The sequence below is a fragment of the Biomphalaria glabrata genome, chromosome 13, assembly GCF_947242115.1.
Source record: "Biomphalaria glabrata chromosome 13, xgBioGlab47.1, whole genome shotgun sequence".
NCBI classification, from domain to species: domain Eukaryota; kingdom Metazoa; phylum Mollusca; class Gastropoda; family Planorbidae; genus Biomphalaria; species Biomphalaria glabrata.
In genome coordinates this window covers 35,879,992-35,901,751 of record NC_074723.1, presented here as the reverse complement: position 1 = coordinate 35,901,751, position 21,760 = coordinate 35,879,992, and the positions used below count along the sequence as shown (strand labels likewise).

Sequence of the window (21,760 nt, the reverse complement as noted above, 5' to 3'; positions counted from 1 at the left end):
TATAGCTATTTATGCTAAAAATAAGAAAACACAATGTAATGCACCAAAAAAAAAAAACAAACGACAAATACAAATATTGTAGAGAAAGGATGCAGAACTGTCATGTGATAAGCAATAGTTACAACACATCGATGGCTGTGTCTGACAGATACTTGGCCTAGTACACAGCTCTGGACTTAAGTCTGGCTCTCCTAGTACACACTCTGTTCAAAGTAAAAAAAAATGTACACATTAGCCTCGGCTACTGGCTACTCTACTTTTGTTTGTATTGCAATTGCCCCCCCCCCCCCCCCGCTCCCCTTACCCCCACCGAATCGGCCAAAATACCAGAAGGGGAGCGACATTATATACAATTTATATATTGATTCAACTAATTTTGTTCACAAATTATGATTTCTCCATAAACGTAGGACCGCCCCCCCCCCCCCACTCAAAGGGTTTAGGTTGGAAGGGCAATAGAGGTATTCGCCCCCCCCCCCCCCCCTAATCGGCCAACAGGGGAACGAAATAATATAAAGATCGGTTAAAATACCAATAACAAGTTTTAATCAGATAGATATTTAAGATTCTGTTTGCAAGCTGTGATTTCTACATATAAATTGGACCGCCCCCCTCACTCGAAAGTTTATGGGGGGGGGGGAATTGATGCCATCGCCCCCTCCCACCATATCGGCCAACACAAGAGAAAAAAGGGGGGGGGGGCGCATTATCTAAAAATAGGTTGCAATATAAATAAATAGTATATATTATTAACATGAGTAATAAATTCGTTTACAAATTGTGTGAATTCTATACTAAAATTCGTCCCCCGTTTATCCATTGAATTAACAAAGTACCGGGTAGCTGAATAAAGAAATCTTCAAATTACATTTCAAATACAGTAGCTTGTGTTTGTACAATAAATAGCTGATACCCTAGTTACGCCCCTGCCATGTGCAATTTGTCGTGTGAACCAATTACCTTTAAACCAATAGTCTGTGAACCATTTGTCAAGCAAGTCATTTGTAATGATACAATTGTCCATGAACCATTTGTCGTGCAAGCCATTTGTCATGATAATATTGTCCATGAACCATTTGTCGTGCAAGCCATTTGTCATGATAATATTGTCCATGAACCATTTGTCGTGCAAGCCTTTTGTCATGATAATATTGTCAGTGAACCATTTGTCATGCAAGCCATTTATAATGATAATATTGTCTGTGAACCATTTGTCATGCAAGCCATTTGTAATGATAATATTGTCAGTTAACCATTTGTCATGCAAGCCTTTTGCAATGATACGAGTGTCAGTGAACCATTTGTTGTGGAAGCCAATGTAATGATACAATTGTCTGTGAACCATTTGTCGTGCAAGCCATTTGTCATGATAATATTATCAGTGAACCATTTGTTGTGCAAGCCAATGTAATGATACAAGTGTTCATGAACCTTTTGTCGTGAAAGCGATTTGTCATGATAATTTTGTCAGCTAACCATTAGTCGTGCAAGCCATTTGTCATGATAATTTTGTCAGCTAACCAGTAGTCGTGCAAGCCATTTGTCATGATAATATTGTCAGCTAACCATTAGTCGTGCAAGCCAATGTAATGATACAAGTGTTCATGAACCTTTTGTCGTGCAAGCGATTTGTCATGATAATTTTGTCAGCTAACCATTAGTCGTGCAAGCCATTTGTCATGATAATTTTGTCAGCTAACCATTAGTCGTGCAAGCCATTTGTCATGATAATTTTGTCAGCTAACCAGTAGTCGTGCAAGCCATTTGTCATGATAATATTGTCAGCTAACCATTAGTCGTGCAAGCCATTTGTCATGATAATTTTGTCAGCTAACCATTAGTCGTGCAAGCCATTTGTCATGATAATTTTGTCAGCTAACCATTAGTCGTGAAAGTCATTTGTCATGATAATTTTGTCAGCTAACCATTAGTCGTGCAAGCCATTTGTCATGATAATTTTGTCAGCTAACCATTAGTCGTGCAAGCCATTTGTCATGATAGTATTGTCAGCTAACCATTTGTCGTGCAAGCCATTTGTCATGATAATTTTGTCAGCTAACCATTAGTCGTGAAAGTCATTTGTCATGATAATTTTGTCAGCTAACCATTAGTCGTGCAAGCCATTTGTCATGATAATTTTGTCAGCTAACCATTAGTCGTGCAAGCCATTTGTCATGATAATTTTGTCAGCTAACCATTTTTCGTGCAAGCCATTTGTCATGATAATTTTGTCAGCTAACCATTAGTCGTGCAAGCCATTTGTCATGATAATATTGTCAGCTAACCATTTGTCATGCAAGCCATTTGTCATGATAATATTGTCAGCTAACCATTTTTCGTGCAAGCCATTTGTCATGATAATATTGTCAGCTAACCATTTGTCGTGCAAGCCATTTGTCATGATAATTTTGTCAGCTAACCATTAGTCGTGAAAGTCATTTGTCATGATAATTTTGTCAGCTAACCATTTGTCGTGCAAGCCATTTGTCATGATAATTTTGTCAGCTAACCATTAGTCGTGCAAGTCATTTGTCATGATAATTTTGTCAGCTAACCATTAGTCGTGCAAGCCATTTGTCATGATAATTTTGTCAGCTAACCATTAGTCGTGCAAGCCATTTGTCATGATAATATTGTCAGCTAACCATTTGTCATGCAAGCCATTTGTCATGATAATATTGTCAGCTAACCATTTTTCGTGCAAGCCATTTGTCATGATAATATTGTCAGCTAACCATTTGTCGTGCAAGCCATTTGTCATGATAATTTTGTCAGCTAACCATTAGTCATGCAAGCCATTTGTCATGATAATTTTGTCAGCTAACCATTTGTCATGCAAGCCATTTGTCATGATAATTTTTTCAGCTAACCATTAGTCGTGCAAGCCATTTGTCATGATAATTTTGTCAGCTAACCATTAGTTGTGCAAGCAAATTGTAATGATACAATTGTCAGTGAAACATTTATCGCCAGAGGAGAGGTGTTAATTTACTTTCTGGCTTTTCTAAACGCTTATTGGAGATTTGAAAAGACATTTAAACTTTAGAACTTCGCAGATACAGATTTAAAATAAATGTCATACACAACTAAGGGTTCAAAGGTCACATTTAATGATGAAAAACAAAATTCTTACCTTTTGGTGATGTTAATTGTGTGGTACTGGTAGTTTGAGTATTGAAATGTATAGAGCAATAGTTACAGCACTGCGTTGGCTGAGTTTTACAAATACTAATATTGGTACACAGTTGTGGTCTCAAGTCTAGATCTCCTGGCTCACAACCTGAGTAGAATAAACAAAAATTGGCCTACTAGTTTAGAATGACGACTTTCTCTGCAGCTTGTTTTAGAACTTGTCATCTTCAACAAAAGTAAAGAGACTAAACTTCCTCTTTCAGACCTAGTGACCTATGGGACACATGATGTAGAGGTCATTCTGTTTCTGTGGCCCACGATTAACGAGGGTGTCATGTGGCCAGCACAACAACATGAAGGATTTTACTTTTTCCAGACTAATGTTAGGTACTCAGAGGTGCCCTGAAGATTTACGAAAGTAAAAAATCCAATTCTTCACATGGATTCGAACCTGGGGCACCGAGGCTTAACCACTCAACCACTATGCCAAATCTGGATAGAATATTTCTACTAGTTTTGTAGTAGTTTAAGTATTTCTAGCAGAGATGCAAGTTACAAACCTGCGGCTTAGAACCATAAAACTTATCACAATAAACAAAATAGAGACACCTGGTATAATTTTTTTTTAAAACACAATGTTACAATTCGTTGATTCTAAATAATCAACATTATTTGATATATAACGCTAGATACTCTGTGGATAGTATTTTTGAAACACTTCTGTAAACATCTTTTAATGCACGCTCTTTGATAAACATTTATGCGCAATTTTTAATACATAATTTTTAACCAGAGTTGTACTTTTACTTTTAAAATACTCTTTACACCTTATGATGTACAAAAAAAACAAAACTTTATGGCTTCTATTTTTATTCCTTATGATAAGGCCTACATGTTCTTTTTAACTCTTTCTCTCCTGACGATACCAACGTTGATTGCACTAGAATGTGGTAAATAATTACGGAGAGAAAGAGTTAATATACACTTTGATACAGATACACTATTTGCTACACAATGATACACATATTTGATACACGTTCTTTAATACAAAATCTTACAATTTTGATGCCCAAAAAATATACTGCCTTTGATAATAGGATGGCTATTGATTCAGATTATTGATACACAATGATGTGCATACTTTGAAATTGAAAGAGACACTTCGATTGGCAATGCTAGTCTTCAGTCTTCCTAAGGCATTTTAATCTTTCCTGGCCAACTTCAATAGTGCTATTGATTTATTTTTTTTAGCTTGAACTAGTGGCTCTACTAAAAATCTGTCTCTATACACGAGCATAAGTTATGTTCCATATTTTCTATAAGATACTTTTTTTTATAGAAATAACAAGAGTTTGAACGTTTAAAGTTGGCAATTATGTAGATACGAAATTGTAATGTGTCCAATATGTTTATCTTTGGGTAAAGTGGATATAATACAAACACATTTCCTACCTTTGTGTAAAGTGGATAAATACAAACACATTTACTATCTTTGGGTAAAGTGGATATAATACAAACACATTTACTATCTTTGGGTAAAGTGGATATAATACAAACACATTTCCTACCTTTGTGTAAAGTGGATAAATACAAACACATTTACTATCTTTGGTAAAAGTGGAAGTAATACAAACATTTCATATTATCGTGTAGTGGATATAAGGCAAACATATTTCTTTCCGTTGGGTAAAGTGGATATAAGACACATTTCTTATCCTTGTGTAAAATGGATATAATACAAATACATTTCTTATTGTGAAGAAACAAGTCCCTTTAGTTATAAAGTGCTTTTAATTGTGTAGCACTTAAAGGTAATATATATATACAAGGCAAACATTATATACAAAACAACTCCACTAGATGACTTCCTTCTTCTTGTTTACAACACACTCGTCACCTCCCGCTAGTCCCCTGAACCGTGACCTCCGTGACCCTTATGTCAAAGGCGCTGCCTTAACTCCCAGGTACCCAACACTTGACCGTGTGTCACGGTTGACCATACATAGTATCAAAATTTCACGAACCCAATAGTTTGGGTGTATATTAATAATGTTTTACATCGACCAGGACTTCTAAGTCTTCAATAACACGCTATTGAAAGGAAACATTCCCTAACGGACTATCGCAGAAAGATAAACACTCCATAGGTCTTCTTGTATTATGCAACTTATATAAAAGAAAATCATTTAATTTTTTTTTCTTTCTATGTAAAGATACTCTTTTGAAATTAGTTCATACTTGACATTACATCAAAGAAATCTGTCAAATGTTTTTCACACATAACCGTACATACGTTGACATCTACGACTACAATCAGTGCAACAAAAAAATCTGCTATACTGTTTTGACTTTACACATTTTACATCTCTAAGTGAAATAGAGCATACATTTCAGGTTGACCACACATAATAACCGTGTCAGAAAACGTGTCTTTGTGTAAAGTGGATATAATACAAACACATCTCTTATCTTTGTGTAAAGTGGATATAATACAAACACATCTCTTATCTTTGTGTAAAGTGGATATAATACAAACACATCTCTTATCTTTGTGTAAAGTGGATATAATACAAACATATCTCTTATCTTTGTGTAAAGTGGATATAATACAAACACATCTCTTATCTTTGTGTAAAGTGGATATAATACAAACACATCTCTTATCTTTGTGTAAAGTGGATATAATACAAACATATCTCTTATCTTTGTGTAAAGTGGATATAATACAAACACATCTCTTATCTTTGTGTAAAGTGGATATAATACAAACACATCTCTTATCTTTGTGTAAAGTGGATATAATACAAACACATCTCTTATCTTTGTGTAAAGTGGATATAATACAAACATATCTCTTATCTTTGTGTAAAGTGGATATAATACAAACACATCTCTTATCTTTGTGTAAAGTGGATATAATACAAACACATTTCTTATCTTTGTGTAAAGTGGATATAATACAAACACATCTCTTATCTTTGTGTAAAGTGGATATAATACAACACATCTCTTATATTTGTGTAAAGTGGATATAATACAAAAACATCTCTTATATTTGTGTAAAGTGGATATTATACAAACACATTTCCTACCTTTGGGTAAAGTGGGTGTAATGAATGGTGTCGTTGGCGTAGTTCTTGGAGTCGATTGGAAATAATACGAGCAATAGTTGCAGCAATACAATGGCCGTATCAGGCAGACCCTAGGGCTGCTACATAGTTCCGGTCTCACGTCTGGAAAGCCTGGTTTACATTCTGTAGAAAATAAAAACAAACACGACACCTAGAACATGTCTCTTGACTACTCTGTGCGGCTTGTAATATATCGGTATATAAGTTTAGATTTGTGTCTAGAAAATACAAACACATTTCTTATCTTTGTGTAAAGTGGATGTAATCATCATGTAATACAAACACATTTCTTATTTTTGTGTAAAGTAGATGTAATACAAACACATTTCTTATCTTTGTGTAAAGTGGATATAATACAAACACATCTTGTATCATTGTGTAAAGTGGATATAATACAAACAGATCTCTTATCTTTGTGTAAAGTGGATATAATACAAACACATTTCTTATCTTTGTGTAAAGTGGATATAATACAAACACATCTCTTATCTTTGTGTAAAGTGGATATAATACAAACACATCTCTTATCTTTGTGTAAAGTGGGTATAATACAAACACATCTTGTATCATTTTTAAAGTGGATATAATACAAACACATCTCTTATCTTTGTGTAAAGTGGATATAATACAAACACATCTTGTATCATTGTGTAAAGTGGATATAATACAAACAGATCTCTTATCTTTGTGTAAAGTGGATATAATACAAACACATTTCTTATCTTTGTGTAAAGTGGATATAATACAAACACATCTCTTATCTTTGTGTAAAGTGGATATAATACAAACACATCTTGTATCATTGTGTAAAGTGTATATAATACAAACACATCTCTTATCTTTGTGTAAAGTGGATATAATACAAACACATTTCTTATCTTTGTGTAAAGTGGATATAACAGAAACACATCTAGTATCTTTTTGTAAAGTGGCTATATAATACAAAAATATTTCTTATCTTTGTGTAAAGTGGATATAATACAAACATATTTCTTATCTTTGTGTAAAGTGGATATTATACAAACACATTTCCTACCTTTGGGTAAAGTGGATATAATGAATGGCGTCGTTCGCGTAGTTCGGGTAGTTCTTGGAGTCGATTGGAAATAATACGAGCAATAGTTGCAGCAATACAATGGCTGTATCAGGCAGACCCTAGGGCTGTGACATAGTTCCGGTCTCACGTCTGGATCGCCTGGTTTACATTCTGTAGAAAATAAAACATACAAGAAATCTAGAACACATTTCCTACCTTTGGGTAAAGTGGATATAATACAAAAACACATTTCGTACCTTTGGATAAAGTGGATATAATACAAACACATTTCCTACCTTTGGGTAAAGTGGATATAATACAAACACATTTCGTACCTTAGGATAAAGTGGATATAATACAAACACATTTCGTACCTTTGGGTGAAGTGGATATAATACAAACACATTTCGTACCTTTGGGTAAAGTGGATATAATACAAACACATTTCGTACCTTTGGATAAAGTGGATATAATACAAACACATTTCCTACCTTTGGATAAAGTGGATATAATACAAACACATTTCATACCTTTGGATAAAGTGGATATAATACAAACGCATTTCGTACCTTTGGATAAAGTGGATATAATACAAACACATTTCGTACCTTTGGGTGAAGTGGATATAATACAAACACATTTCTTATCTTTGTGTAAAGTGGATATAATACAAACACATCTCTTATCTTTGTGTAAAGTGGATATAATACAAACACATCTTGTATCATTGTGTAAAGTGGATATAATACAAACACATTTCGTACCTTTGGGTAAAGTGGATATAATACAAACACATTTCGTACCTTTGGGTGAAGTGGTTGTAATGAATGGTGTCGTTGGCGTGGTTGTTGTAGTCGATTGGAAATAATACGAGCAAGAGTGGCAGCAGAGCAATGGCTGTATCAAGCAGAAGAAAGAGCTGGTACATAGTTCTGGATACAAGTCTGCATCACCTGGTTTACATTCTGTAGAAAATAAAAACATTCACGACACCTAGAACATGTCTCTTGACTACTCTGTGCGGCTTGTATTATATCGGTATATAATTTTAGATTTGTGTCTTTTGTAGAAACTACGAAACTATTTTTAGCTATCGATAAGGGGAATCATTGGCAAAAAAAAAACAACAACATTTGGGCACCTGTTTGAGGAAAACATTCATAAAAAAGCTAAAAAAAAATCTAGAAGTATAAAATTCCCCCGTTCACAAAAAAAAAAAAAAAATACAAGACACCGATAGCAAGGACTCACACTCTTTTGTTCCCTTGGCAATCAAATCATTAAATAGAAACAATTTGATATAAGCTTTTCACATGTAAATTATGGGTGAATCTGGTGGGAATGTATATTTTGTTATTCTATAATTATAATGTTTTGTTTGGTGTAATGCACAAATTGTAAAACAAATTTAATATGGATAATAAAGATTATTATTATTACCCGCGGGTCTTTATTTGCGTATCACTGTCGATATAGTCACTGACAGTGTTTTGGAAACAATTAAGAGAAATAATAATGCTATAAGAAAGCGAATGCGTGAATGTAAAATTAGTATGAATGGAGCTATCAAAATAGCTTATAGACCTGAATCCACTTTACCTGGTACTGAGAGGAGAGGGAGGCCTCCCCAATTGTTGCAGTCTTTTGAGGTGACCTCGTTAGAAAGTTTTATGATCATTTCACATTGCCAGTCTTGAAGGACTTTGGAAGTTTGCCAGCGCGGGGATTTAGTAGTTCTCTCTTCTTCTTTAGGCTTCAATTTTCTTAACTATTTATTTTCCATCATAGACGGACTTGAACTAGGACACAGAGCACCTCGTGGGTTTCTGTCCAGCCAACACAACCATACATACACCTTTTACTCATCGTTACCTCAGCACAAACACACACACACACATATATATACGCACACACTCCATAACAAACGATAAATTTAGTTTTATTTAAAATGATGCCCATGATTCAGGCTTAATTACACCAGTCTTAACCCCCCCCCCCTTTCCGACCCCTCCCCCCCCCCCAAAAAAAAGGATCAACAACAACAATAACAAAACAACCTTAAAACTTATTATGCACACTATTTCTAGCTTCTCCGCATGACTCTAGCAGGTATGGCGTAAACAGTGGAACGTTTTGTCACTATAAGACATATTTGTTTGGGAAATGAATAAAAGTATACAGTTTAGCCTGCAGCGGTTCCCAACCTTTTATGCTTGTCGACCCCTTTTTACAATCCACCACTTTGACGCGACCCCCCCCCCACACACACACACATAGAAGAATAGACAAAAACAATCCATATTTTCGATGGTCTTAGGCGACCCCTGGCAAATTGTCATTATACCCACAAAGGGGTCGCGATCCACAGGTTGAGAACCCCTGGTTTAGAGCTTAGCAGACACGGTGTGTTCAGACTTTATATTACTACAAATAAATGTCCTACATTCAGGAATAGAAGTATACAGTTTAGAACTTAGCTGACACGGTGTGTTCAGACTTTATATTACTACAAATAAATGTCCTACATTCAGGAATAGAAGTTTACAGTTTAGAACTTAGCAGACACGGTGTGTTCAGACTTTACATTACTACAAATAAATGTCCTACTTTCAGGAATAGACGTATACAGTTTAGAACTTAGCAGACCCGGTGTGTTCAGACTTTATATTACCACAAATAAATGTCCTACCTTTAGTGGTTGTCTTTGACGTAGCTGCTGTGGTTGTAGTCTTAAAACAAAAGCTACAACATATTGATGGCTGTATCAGGCAGACAGTAATGCCGGTACACAGTTCTGGCCTCAAGTCTTTATCTCCTGGTTTACAGTCTGTACAAAAATTAAAAATGTATACATTACATGATTGCGTCTCGACTAATCTCAGCTTGTATCATGATTTTTTTGTTTTTAAAAGTGTAGATGTTTGTTTTGTATCTACAATGAGAAAAGAATGGAATTGTCGACAACTAATGAGAAGAATTAGGCCAAAAATGAGAACTGTTTTTTGTTTGTAGACCAAAAATGTAAATTAAATTGTTAACACCGCCATATCCGGGCAACATTACGTTCTATAGCGAGAATTTGAGGATTGTTAGTAAAATGTGTTGTAAAATGTTTTAGATGTTTCGGATGTTCCTTCAGAGCTGAAGATAATACGACTGCCTAGTCCAAACCTCCCGCAGGACGACTGCGAATGGCAGCGGGCAGGGACATGAACCCGGGATCATCGAGACGATCGAACGTCCGGCGCGCATACCACACGACCACGCAGGCATTACAACGTTTCTATTTCAAAGCGTAAAATGTAATACTATTCGTGGCAATGAAGCTGCAAAGAAAATGATTAATCTCACCCCCGTAAACTCCTAGTACACCAAAAAGGCCGCTATCAAACCTCTCTACCGACTTTTTTTCATCTGCTCCCATGTATTTCCACTATTCTCAGCTTCACTGATGACCGACCTCTTCCAAGCTGCCCAATTTTTACTTTTTCTTGCGGAGTCCAATCAAATGCCTTTCTTGAAGAAATGGCTCAGTACACCACTAACACTTCAATACAAATTTTTCGATTTACTATAATAAATAATAAGGCTAGCTTTCGAGTCCGAAGATCAGTGAGGAATGCAGTATTTCCCGTGGCTGCGCAGTCCCAGCTGTGACCTACATATTTTGCCACATCCAGGGCAAGCATAACCATTGTCCACAGGTGGTCGATTTAGATTTTCTTTTCGCCGTCTGCGTTTGTCCTCGGCAGCAGATTTTCTTCTGGTCTCAAATGTGTTTTATAGGCCCTACATCAACATACGTTATCATTGTCAACTTAATAATATAGATTTAACACAACAGGATGCCGATTTACGGACATAGTTATAAGTTGATCAAATTCTCTAAACAACCCAAAACTTGCGACTTGGCGTTGAAATCCCCCACCACTAAGGTTCTGAGATAGGGGTGGCCAGTCGAGCAGAAGTCCAGTCGTTGGACAGTAATCAACGTCCGGGCACACTTTAAACCGTATTTGTGCACCTCTATCGCTAGCGTGTTGGTCCTTTCAGGCCTTTTTGAAGCGGCCTCCACCGACATTTTCTCTATGAAATTTAGCTCCTAATGGTCCGGCGCCAAAGCGACGGTACCTGAACGAACATGAAACAAAATTGGTAGTGGGATGGTGGTGGGGCGCCAAAGCGACGGTACCAAAATGAACAAAAAACAAAATTGGTATTGGGATGGGGGTGGGGCGCCAAAGTGACGGTACCAAAATGAACAAAAAACAAAATTGGTAAAAGGAGGGGAGTGGGGCGCCAAAGCGACGGTACCTGAACGAACATAAAACAAAATTGGTAGTGGGATGGGGGTGGGGCGCCAAAGCGACGGTACCAAAATGAACAAAAAACAAAATTGGTATTGGGATGGGGGTGGGGCGCCTAAGTGACGGTACCAAAATGAACAAAAAACAAAATTGGTATTGGGATGGGGGTGGGGCGCCAAAGTGACGGTACCAAAATGAACAAAAAACAAAATTGGTAGTGGGATGGGGGTGGGGCGCCAAAGTGACGGTACCAAAATGAACAAAAAACAAAATTGGTATTGGGATGGGGGTGGGGCGCCAAAGTGACGGTACCAAAATGAGCAAAAAACAAAATTGGTAATGGGATGGGGGTGGGGCGCCAAAGTGACGTTCCAAAATGAACAAAAAACAAAATTGGTATTGGGATGGGGGTGGGGCGCCAAAGTGACGGTACCAAAATGAACAAAAAACAAAATTGGTAGTGGGATGGGGGTGGGGCGCCAAAGTGACGGTACCAAAATGAACAAAAAACAAAATTGGTATTGGGATGGGGGTGGGGCGCCAAAGTGACGGTACCAAAATGAACAAAAAACAAAATTGGTAGTGGGATGGGGGTGGGGCGCCAAAGTGACGGTACCAAAATGAACAAAAAACAAAATTGGTAGTGGGATGGGGGTGGGGCGCCAAAGCGACGGTACCAAAATTAACAAAAAACAAAATTGGTAATGGGATGGGGGTGGGGCGCCAAAGCGACAGTACCAAAATGAACAAAAAACAAAATTGGTAGTGGGATGGGGGTGGGGCGCCAAAGTGACGGTACCTGAACGAACATAAAACAAAATTGGTAATGGGATGGGGGGGGGGCGCCAAAGCGACAGTACCAGAATGAACAAAAAACAAAATTGGTAGAAGGAAGGGAGTGGAGCGCCAAAGCGACGGTATCTGAACGAACATAAAACAAAATTGGTAATGGGATGGGGGGGGGGCGCCAAAGCGACAGTACCAGAATGAACAAAAAACAAAATTGGTAGAAGGAAGGGAGTGGAGCGCCAAAGCGACGGTATCTGAACGAACATAAAACAAAATTGGTAATGGGATGGGGGTGGGGCGCCAAAGACGCCCTGTTTTATTGATGAACATAGGGGAGTTGAATAACTTTCCCAACAGACTAGCTTTTGAGAAAAATGTTTAAAAACTATATATGTATGCGTCACATTAAATGTTCAAAGATCTTTCTACCTTTAACTAGAGTGAATATCACAGGTCGTTTCAGTGTTGTGGCTAATCTCTTCGGTGTGGTTCTTCTGGTGCTGGTGGTTGGGTTGTAGGGTGTACCATACTTACACGTACCACAGCAATCCACTTTAAATCCATAGCAGTGGACTATGGTACAGCCCTTAATCCTGTCTCCGTACTCACAGCCTGTTTGTGATATAATTAGAAATATGGAGGGGGTTTCAACAATGAAGTCTTTACTGAAGCCTTTGTACAATGTTTTCAAATATTTAATAACAATGCATTTTAAAGAGAATATAAGACTTGTCTACCACTATTAGTATTGCTAAATTAATATTCTCTTTCAAGTATTAATTTTCTCTTTCCCACGTAGTAATCAGTGTTTGGATTGTTATGGTTTTGGTACGGGTACTTATGGTTTAATATGAATAGTTATGGTTTGATATAATTAGTTATGGTTTGATATAAATAGTTATGGTTTGATATGAATAGTTTTGGTCTGGTATAGATAGTTTTGGTTTGGTATGGGTAGTTATGGTTTGATATAACTAGTTATGGTTTGATATGAATAGTTATAGTTTGATATGATTAGTTATGGTTTGGTATAGGTAGTTTTGGTTTGGTATAGGTAGTTATAGTTTGGCATGGATAGCCAATTACTAGTTATGGTTACAGCTTAATAGTTATGGTTTTGTTTTAGGTAGTTTATTACTAGTTATGGTTTGGTATAGATAGTTATGGTTTTCAATGAATAGTTATGGTTTGGTAGGGATAGTTATGGTTTGGAAGGGATAGTTATGGTTTGGTATAGATAGTTATGGTTTTCAATGAATAGTTATGGTTTGGTAGGGATAGTTATGGTTTGGAAGGGATAGTTATGTTTTGATAGGAATAGTTAAGGTTTGGTATGGATAGTTAAGGTTTGGTATGGATAGTTAGGGTTTTGCGTGGGTAGTTATACTTATGGTTTGGCATGTGTAGATAAGGCTTGGTATGGATAGCTAATAACTAGTTTTTATTTGGTAGGGATAGTTATGTTTAGGTATTGATAGCTAATTACTAGTTATGAATAGTTAGGGTTGGTATGGATAGATATGTTTAGGTATTGATAGCTAATTACTAGTTATGAATAGTTAGGGTTGGTATTGATAGATATGGTTTGGCATGGTAGGGTAGGATTGTGCGGGGCCATGACTGGTGAGTAAGTAGCGCTTCATCAACAAAATGAAAACTTATGGCAATGATAATGCGTTGATAAGACGATGTTAAACACATTTAATTTATCTAAAAGAGAAGTCTACAAACACTGTGGTCGCTTTCGAAACCAAAAAAAAAAAGGAGTTTTACATAATTGTTTTTACTATAACAAGATCTGCCTAGCAAAACGCCATTTGATATAGTCGTATTTTTAGTTTGCCATCTAATTCCTCATTTTACTGTTTAATTACGTCAATGCTAAAAATAAACCATTAATAAAACAATCTACTATCAATTCCTAGCGAGTAGTTATGGTTGGGAATGGGCAGTTATAGTTATGGTTGGGAATGGGCAGTTATAGTTATGGTTGGGAATGGGCAGTTATAGTTATGGTTGGGAATGGGCAGTTATAGTTATGGTTTGTCTTATATCAAGAGCTCCTTCGAACCCTCATATCAGATGATTTGGGGAAGATAGAACGCTAATTCAATTGGTCGTTGTGCTGGCCACATGACACACTCGTTAAACAGATGACCTTTACATCGTCTGCCCCACAGATCACAAGGTCTGAAAGGGGGAGCTTCACTTACAACTTTACAACCAGTGACGTCTCTAGAGGGTGTGGGGGTTGCGGGCCGCACCGGTTGACACCCACCAGGTGGTCACACCGAAGTGGGAAAAATGCACTTTTCTCAAAATGCAACTTTTAAAAAATAAAAATTACTACTTCAAATGCCTCTCACAGTTAAGTATTAGCATGTCTCAAACGTTAATTTAATTATATTTGATTTGTAATTCCCCTATTATGAGAAAAATAATGCATTGCAGAGGTCAGGAAAAAAACAACTCTGAAGCTCAGAAATGTAAAAGAAAAAAAAAGCTTGGCGCACGGGACTTTATCCGACATCTCGTGTATGCATTTAATTGTATTTCAAAGTAATGTTATGTCGTCTGCGAAATCCAACTCGGTTTGGTTTACGCCATAGGAACCCGAATGCAGCCTGGTCAATGTGTCTTTATGACATCGTCGATGGCTTTAAGAAAGAGAAATGGGGATAAGATACGCCCTTATCTCATATCCGTCTCGATGTTGAAAAATGTTATCGTCTGCTGTGACACAACAGCTTGATTTGCTTAAGACATGTCACTGAATTAGGACAAATAGTCGCGAGGTGCCATATTTTCTTGCTATTTTCCAGAATTCTTCCGATGGACGCTATCAAACTTTTTTTTTTAATCTACAAAACTGATCAACATCCTTTGTTGGTATTCCAGGCTTTGCTCAACTATGTTTCGCAGGAAGTGAACCTGTCCAGCAGGGCCGGTCCTAGCAAATGCGGGGCCCTATGCGAAACTGATTGCGCGGGGCCTAGTCTAGGTGAGAATAAGGATAGTAAGTGAAAATTAAGATTTTGTATTAGAAAATAAATTCGGCTTTGAATTTTATTAATTCTTTTCTAAGTATAAAATTTCGATCAAGTTAACTTTACTTCACGAATCTTGCTACCTATGGCATATTTTTATGCCAGTGACTATTAAAGTAAATACGGTATTGGTTATGGGGAAAATTTGTCCGATCATTACATTTTATTGCATGAAAGCTGACATTGCCTTTTTTTTAACGCGCGTAGGAATGACGTTTTCCTTAATGAATGACACACGCAAATGATAATTTTGTCTATTTTTCATGAGATTTTTATGAGTTTTCAGGAGACTTTAATTAGTGCAGCAAATTTTTCGTATATAATTTGCAACTAATAATTACACATAGAATTAGCGCGGGGCCTATGAAAGCGCGGGGCCCACTGCGACCGCATAGGTTGCAGTGGCCAAAGACCGGCCCTGCTGTTCAGTGCTTGATTTGCCTTTTCGGGAGCAGCTGAGAATTACTAGTATAATTTAAAGCCTTTTCCGTAAAGAGTTCTCAAATCATCTCTAAAAAAAAATCATGTTCAACCCAAGGTTTCTGAGCTCAATAATTGTACAGGTTTAATCTAGGTAATATCTAATGATTAAATAAAAAAAAAAAAACGACTTTATAAAATAGAATCGAAAACATTTTTTCAGGTGTTTCAAATACAGTATTACTGTTTACAGAATTATAACTATTGATCAAAATAAAAAAGAAAAAAAAAGTGCTTTGTTTTTTTAGGTAGAGATTATTTTTTCCCAGGTGGGGGTGACACTTCGAGCTTACCCGCACCAGATGACAACGACCATAGTGACGCCACTGCTTACAACACATATTCCATCATGGCATTTCAAATAACTTTAAGGGAATTATGATTTCGTATAATGTGTTGTAATGTTATTGTTACTAGACATGGTTTGGCATGTATAACATAATGTTTCATTTAGAAAGTGTGTATTTACCTAATACGGGTCTTGACACATCGTTACAGGACGCACAGCATGCTATATAATTACCAGAATCGTAACACACGCCGTTAAAACCCTTCACAAATGAGGAGCAGGAATCGCCTGGCTTATCTCCCAATACACAGTTTTCTAGACAGAAACATAATTTGTTGACAAAAGTTTTTTTTATCAAGTCACTCTGTCTGTCTGTCTGTCTGTCCACGTTACTTCGTTATTTCTCAAGTACCCAATCTGGACCGATCTGAAATTGCTCAATTATTTCTTTTACCTGACAACACAAGAATCAATAAAAAAAAATTAACCACTAGTTAATTAGCTATTGATAATAAATTGATTTGCTTGATATCTCAAACAAGGGAAAGAAATAGTAGTTATTGGTCCAATGAAATCGAAATTTAGTTTGGCTACAATTGACCACCTCAGCGTACTTAATGTAACAATAACAATATAGATGCAAATATAAACATTCACAGACACACACACACATACACATTCACAACCAGCGCTTTAGGAATTGGACTTCTATGTACTTCTCGATGACGATAGATGATCTTGTAACACTCAGACCGACAGTGGGATAAAGGAGTTTTTAAATCTTTCTGTTTTAGTCCTATTGGAAAGGAGACGACCACTTCGTTCAGATCTTATGTAACAGTGGTTTAATGGGTGCAGGTTGTCTTTAAGAATCGTGAGTGTTTTGGAAATGCATCTTTCTTGGAAAAGCTCTTCATGAAATGGTAGCTGTGTTCGAGTGATTTACGATGCTTTTTTAATTAGTCTATTTCTTTGTGCAAGTGAAGTATTACCATAGAGCCTTGATTAAAACATCTTTTATTGTACGAACACAACTATTCAATAAGTCGTTTGCTTAAATAGGTGCCAACATTCTATACCTTAAATGATTTGAAGTTAATGTACCTATTCTACATATTGATCCAGAGACAGATTTACTTATAGCCAACACAAGCTCTAGCTTAGGGCCCACGAGAAATATTTAGCATTGACATATGACATCTGAACTTATAAATGGCATCATATCTCAAAAAAGCTTTGGACCTTTGAAGTCTAAAATACTGCCTAGATCCTATTTCTTTAGTAAAGCCTTAAGTTTTGAGTATTTAATTAAGAAGAAATTAATTAAATTCGAATGCTGGATAATACGACGTCGTGAGAGAGAAAAAAAATCGCGCCAAAAAAAAATTTACGAAAAACTATGCTATAGCCCTGCAACGGGCTCAAACTGGATCACTGCGCGTTTTCCTATTCAAATCCGATTGGATGTCGTTTCTTTACGACATAGACGTTGCTAATTAGTCGCTTCCGGCTACTTGTTTTTGTTAATGCCAATGTGAACTGTTAAGCATTGATAGCCTCGTAGAATCAGCAAATGAAGGGCATTTGAAATTTAAAAAATGTCACGTCAAGAGCAACAAGTCTTAGTTGATGAGAACTTTACTAATCTACAAGCTACGATCGCGGGGCCCCCGTCAGGCGCTCGGCCTTGGGGCGATTGCCCCACTTGCCACCCCTAAAGGTCTCTACTGTATATATATAATAAAGATATTTGAATAATTTCTTTAATTCCTTTGATATCGTATAGGGATGAAGGGGGAGGGGTACCTTTTTTTTTTCGTTAATATTCTTTGTAACTAGAAAGTTAAAGCTACGTTTTTGAGCCATCGGTGGCCACTTGCAACCCCCTGCTAAAAAATCCTCCGGGCGCCCATGGATGGTGTATGACAATCTGTTCTATGACGGGCTCAATAAAGAGTACTATTATTTTAAAAAGTATTTGGTATATTATCGCACCATTATTGTTTGTTTGTTTTACATGTTTCGGATGTTCCTTCAGAGTTGAAGATAATTACTTCCTAGTCCAAACCTCCCGTAGGACGACGGGGGATGGGAGCGGGCAGGGTTTGAACCCTCGACCATCGATAAATCTGAACGACAGTCCAGCGCGCAAACCGCACGACCAGGCAGCCATTATAAGCCTATAGTCACTAGTAAACGAACGAACAGATGTTGATTTGAAAATGTGTAATTCAAACTACGCACCATTAACTTGAGGAGCGTACGGGTCGCTGACGCATTGTCCATGTATACAAATCTGAAACATACACAGAAAACTTAATACCAAATACCAAAAAGACATAATTTTAGTTTTGCCAACATCCATACGCAGGCCGTTTTTTTGAGCCCGTTTATAAGTGCAGAGTAGCATTGGCTGGTCTAATTCACACATTGTAAGATAAGTTTCCTTATAGATAATAAAGATTATTATCATTATTTTAATTATTATTATAAAATTTTTGTGAGAAATAAACAAGTATTCATTCTCTGGCGCTGTCGGGCTAGAATTTCGTTAAAGGGAAACCAAAATTCATCGTAGTCCCTTTAACTGTTTCCACTTTAACAGTTTCCACTGAGGAATTTTCTGGTGATGTGGCAGGTCTGCAGCAGTACCGCTTTCTGACAGGCAACGAGGATGTTCCTAATAATGTTAAGGGAATTGAAAGTATCTGTGAGATCAGTTGTTATTATCCCCCCGGTTGATATAACAATGGGGTATATTGTTATTTTGGACAATTTCCATAGACGCTTAATCTCCAAGCCTAGGCTCCCATATTTTCGTTGTTTTTCTATCTCAGTTTTTCTTAAATTATGAGACAGTGGTATTATTAATATTAGTATCTAGCAGTGTGGCACTAGATTTAACTTTGGTCTGCTTAGATCAGCGGTTCTCAACCTTTTAAGCTCGCCGACCCCTTTTTACAATCCCCCACTCTGCCACGACCCCCCCCCCGCACACACACACACAGCAATAGAGGAATAGACAAAAACAATAAACTTTTTCGATGGTCTTTGGCGACCCCTGGCAAATCGTCAATCGACCAACAAGGGGGTCGCGATCCACAGGTTGAGAACCCCTGGCTTTCATCAATAATGGCGTAACATGATCATAGAAGATGTATAGAAGCTCCGGGCATTACTGGGATCGAGAGATTATCTTTTTAATTCTAGTTTTTATGTAAGAATAACACCCCCCCCCCCCAGACTGTTAGATTATTTTTTTAATCCTAGTTTTTATGTTAGCATAACCCCCCCCCCCCAGACTGTGAGATTATCTTTTTAATTCTAGTTTTTATCTTAGCATAACACCCCCCACCCCCAGACTAAGCCTCATCTTATCTTTTTATTACTAAATATGCCTGTCTGGTAAAAAGTTTGTACACTTTAACTCTCCCACACCCAAATTCGGAATAAGCTGAAATTTTGCACAATTATTTCTTTCACCTGACAACACAAGAATCAATTTAAAAAAAAAATAACCAATTAGTTAATTAACTTTTTTTTTTTTTGGTTTGTATCTTGATCCAAGGGAAAGAAATCGAAAGAAATTGATAGATGTGGTGGTATATGTTGAATTAGTTCCCTTGAGGACTCTTCAGCATTTATGCATTTAAAAAGCGATCATGTAAACATTGACGCAGATACCTCCCTCCTATTTTTGAATCGCAAAAAAAAAAAAAAAAACGACCAACCGCTTGTACTTTGCTCCAACTAATGTCAGGTACCCCATTAGAGCTGGGTGGACTCGGAGGCGTCCTAAAGATCCTGAAATTCAAAATTAAGGTCGGCACCGAGATTCGAACACAGTACCCCCAGGTTAGGAAGCCAAGCGATTTACTGATGAGCCACCGAGCCTGCTTAGTTTTATTAACTTTACATTAAAAACAATATGCCAATATAACACTCCACTAATGTGAATAAAAAAAGTAAGAAAGTAAAGTCCCCCTTTCAGACCTTGTGGTCTATAGGGCAGATGATGTAAAGGTCATCTGTTTCTGTGGCCTACGGTTAACGAGGGTGTCATGTGGCCAGTACATCGACCAACCGCCTTTACTTTTCCTCAACTAATGTCAGGGACTCATTAGAGGTGGGTGGACTCAGAGGCGCCAGAAGATCCCGAAATTAAAAATTCCAGTCTTCACAAGGATTCGAACCCCGGTCCCCGGTTCGGAAGTCAAGCTCAGCCACCGCGCCTCCGTAATGTGAATAATGGTATTGGATTTCCTTGAAAAGTGAGTCCCACGTGTGTTTGGACATTGGTGCTGTAAATTTAGGTCACTATTTCAAGTTCTCATCATTAAGCGATCAAATACATGTTTTTTTTTCCCATATGGCCAACAAGCTAGCAAATATTTTCTCAGCGATATACACCAACTGTTAAATTTCGAGGAAAATCGTTAGAGCCGTTTTTGAGATCAGCATCCAGACTGGTTCCTGGCTAGGTCCAGGCTGGTTCCTGGTTCCATGAAGTACTGACTTGAATAGAGGTATTGTAAGAACAATTCAGAACTTCTTCTTCTTCATCGTTCTCATTGTTATGTTGGAGCAGCGGTTCTCAACCTTTTAAGCTCGGCGACCCCTTTTTACAATATCCCACTCTGCCGCTACCCCCCCCCCAATACATACACATACAGCAATAGAAGAATAGACAATAACAATCCTTATTTTTGATGGTCTTAGGCAACCCCTGGCAAATCGTCAATCGACCCCCAAGTGGGTGGCGACCCACAGGTTGAGAACGCCTGTGTTGGAGTGTTCATATGACTAGACCAATATATGATGTACTGCACAGTGGTTTCCAAATCAGGGAGCTCTCCATATAGTTTTCTTTCTATTGGGGTGATTTGGGACCAATGTCCTATGTAGATATGTTTCCTTGTTTGTCGATTTGATGCTCGCTGAAGTTGGTTCACGATAATTCAACGGGGATATTGATACACAGGTTTTGCGATTTTTTTTGGGTTGATTTTTTTGTATTTTAAAATATTTTACTCTACTCTCGCAAAGCAAAATAATCAATAATATTCCCTGTCAGCACGAGACCTCTCGTGGAAGAGCAGAAGCCAAGGAGTAAAAAAACCCGCAGTTTGTGAAAAAAACTGGTCTAGAGGGACTGTCTTTAATTTCGTCCGAGAGAGCGCGTATGGGCGACGACCGTATGCTAAAGACTATCAGGGTAACAGAAATGACCCACCCCCTTCCGAAAACGCTTTTAGACCAGCTTATGCGATAACTCGTTTTAATTGACATTGAAGAGAGCACCAGGCATCAAGTAGATTCCGAGCGAGACAGCTGGAGTTTCTTACAAAGACCGTGGGATATACATTTGATACCAAAGAAAAATCCCTTGCCTATAAAAACGAAAAAGGGAACCCAAACCAACCGCCGACAGACAACGGTTATGGGACTGCATAAACAGGTGAAATACTGTACTCCTCATTGATCTACGGACCTACTATTATTATTATGGAAATAAATAAATTATTATTATTATGGAAATAAATTGATTA

General features: G+C 37.3%; 1 protein-coding gene across 1 annotated transcript in view; it reads right to left on the bottom strand.

Annotated features, from left to right (window-relative positions):
* LOC106067575 (uncharacterized) overlaps window positions 1-21,760 on the bottom strand; it is a 55,478-nt gene continuing 33,718 nt past the window's right edge. Inside the window, exons 13-21 of the mRNA XM_056009219.1 lie at window positions 18,456-18,507; window positions 16,392-16,526; window positions 12,825-13,007; window positions 9,989-10,126; window positions 8,103-8,264; window positions 7,300-7,470; window positions 6,225-6,386; window positions 3,134-3,280; window positions 1-203 (exon numbers count right to left, since the gene is read on the bottom strand). Coding sequence (XP_055865194.1) covers window positions 10-203; window positions 3,134-3,280; window positions 6,225-6,386; window positions 7,300-7,470; window positions 8,103-8,264; window positions 9,989-10,126; window positions 12,825-13,007; window positions 16,392-16,526; window positions 18,456-18,507 — 1,344 coding nt within the window. The 3' untranslated portion in view covers window positions 1-9. The remainder of the gene's footprint in view (window positions 204-3,133; window positions 3,281-6,224; window positions 6,387-7,299; window positions 7,471-8,102; window positions 8,265-9,988; window positions 10,127-12,824; window positions 13,008-16,391; window positions 16,527-18,455; window positions 18,508-21,760) is intronic.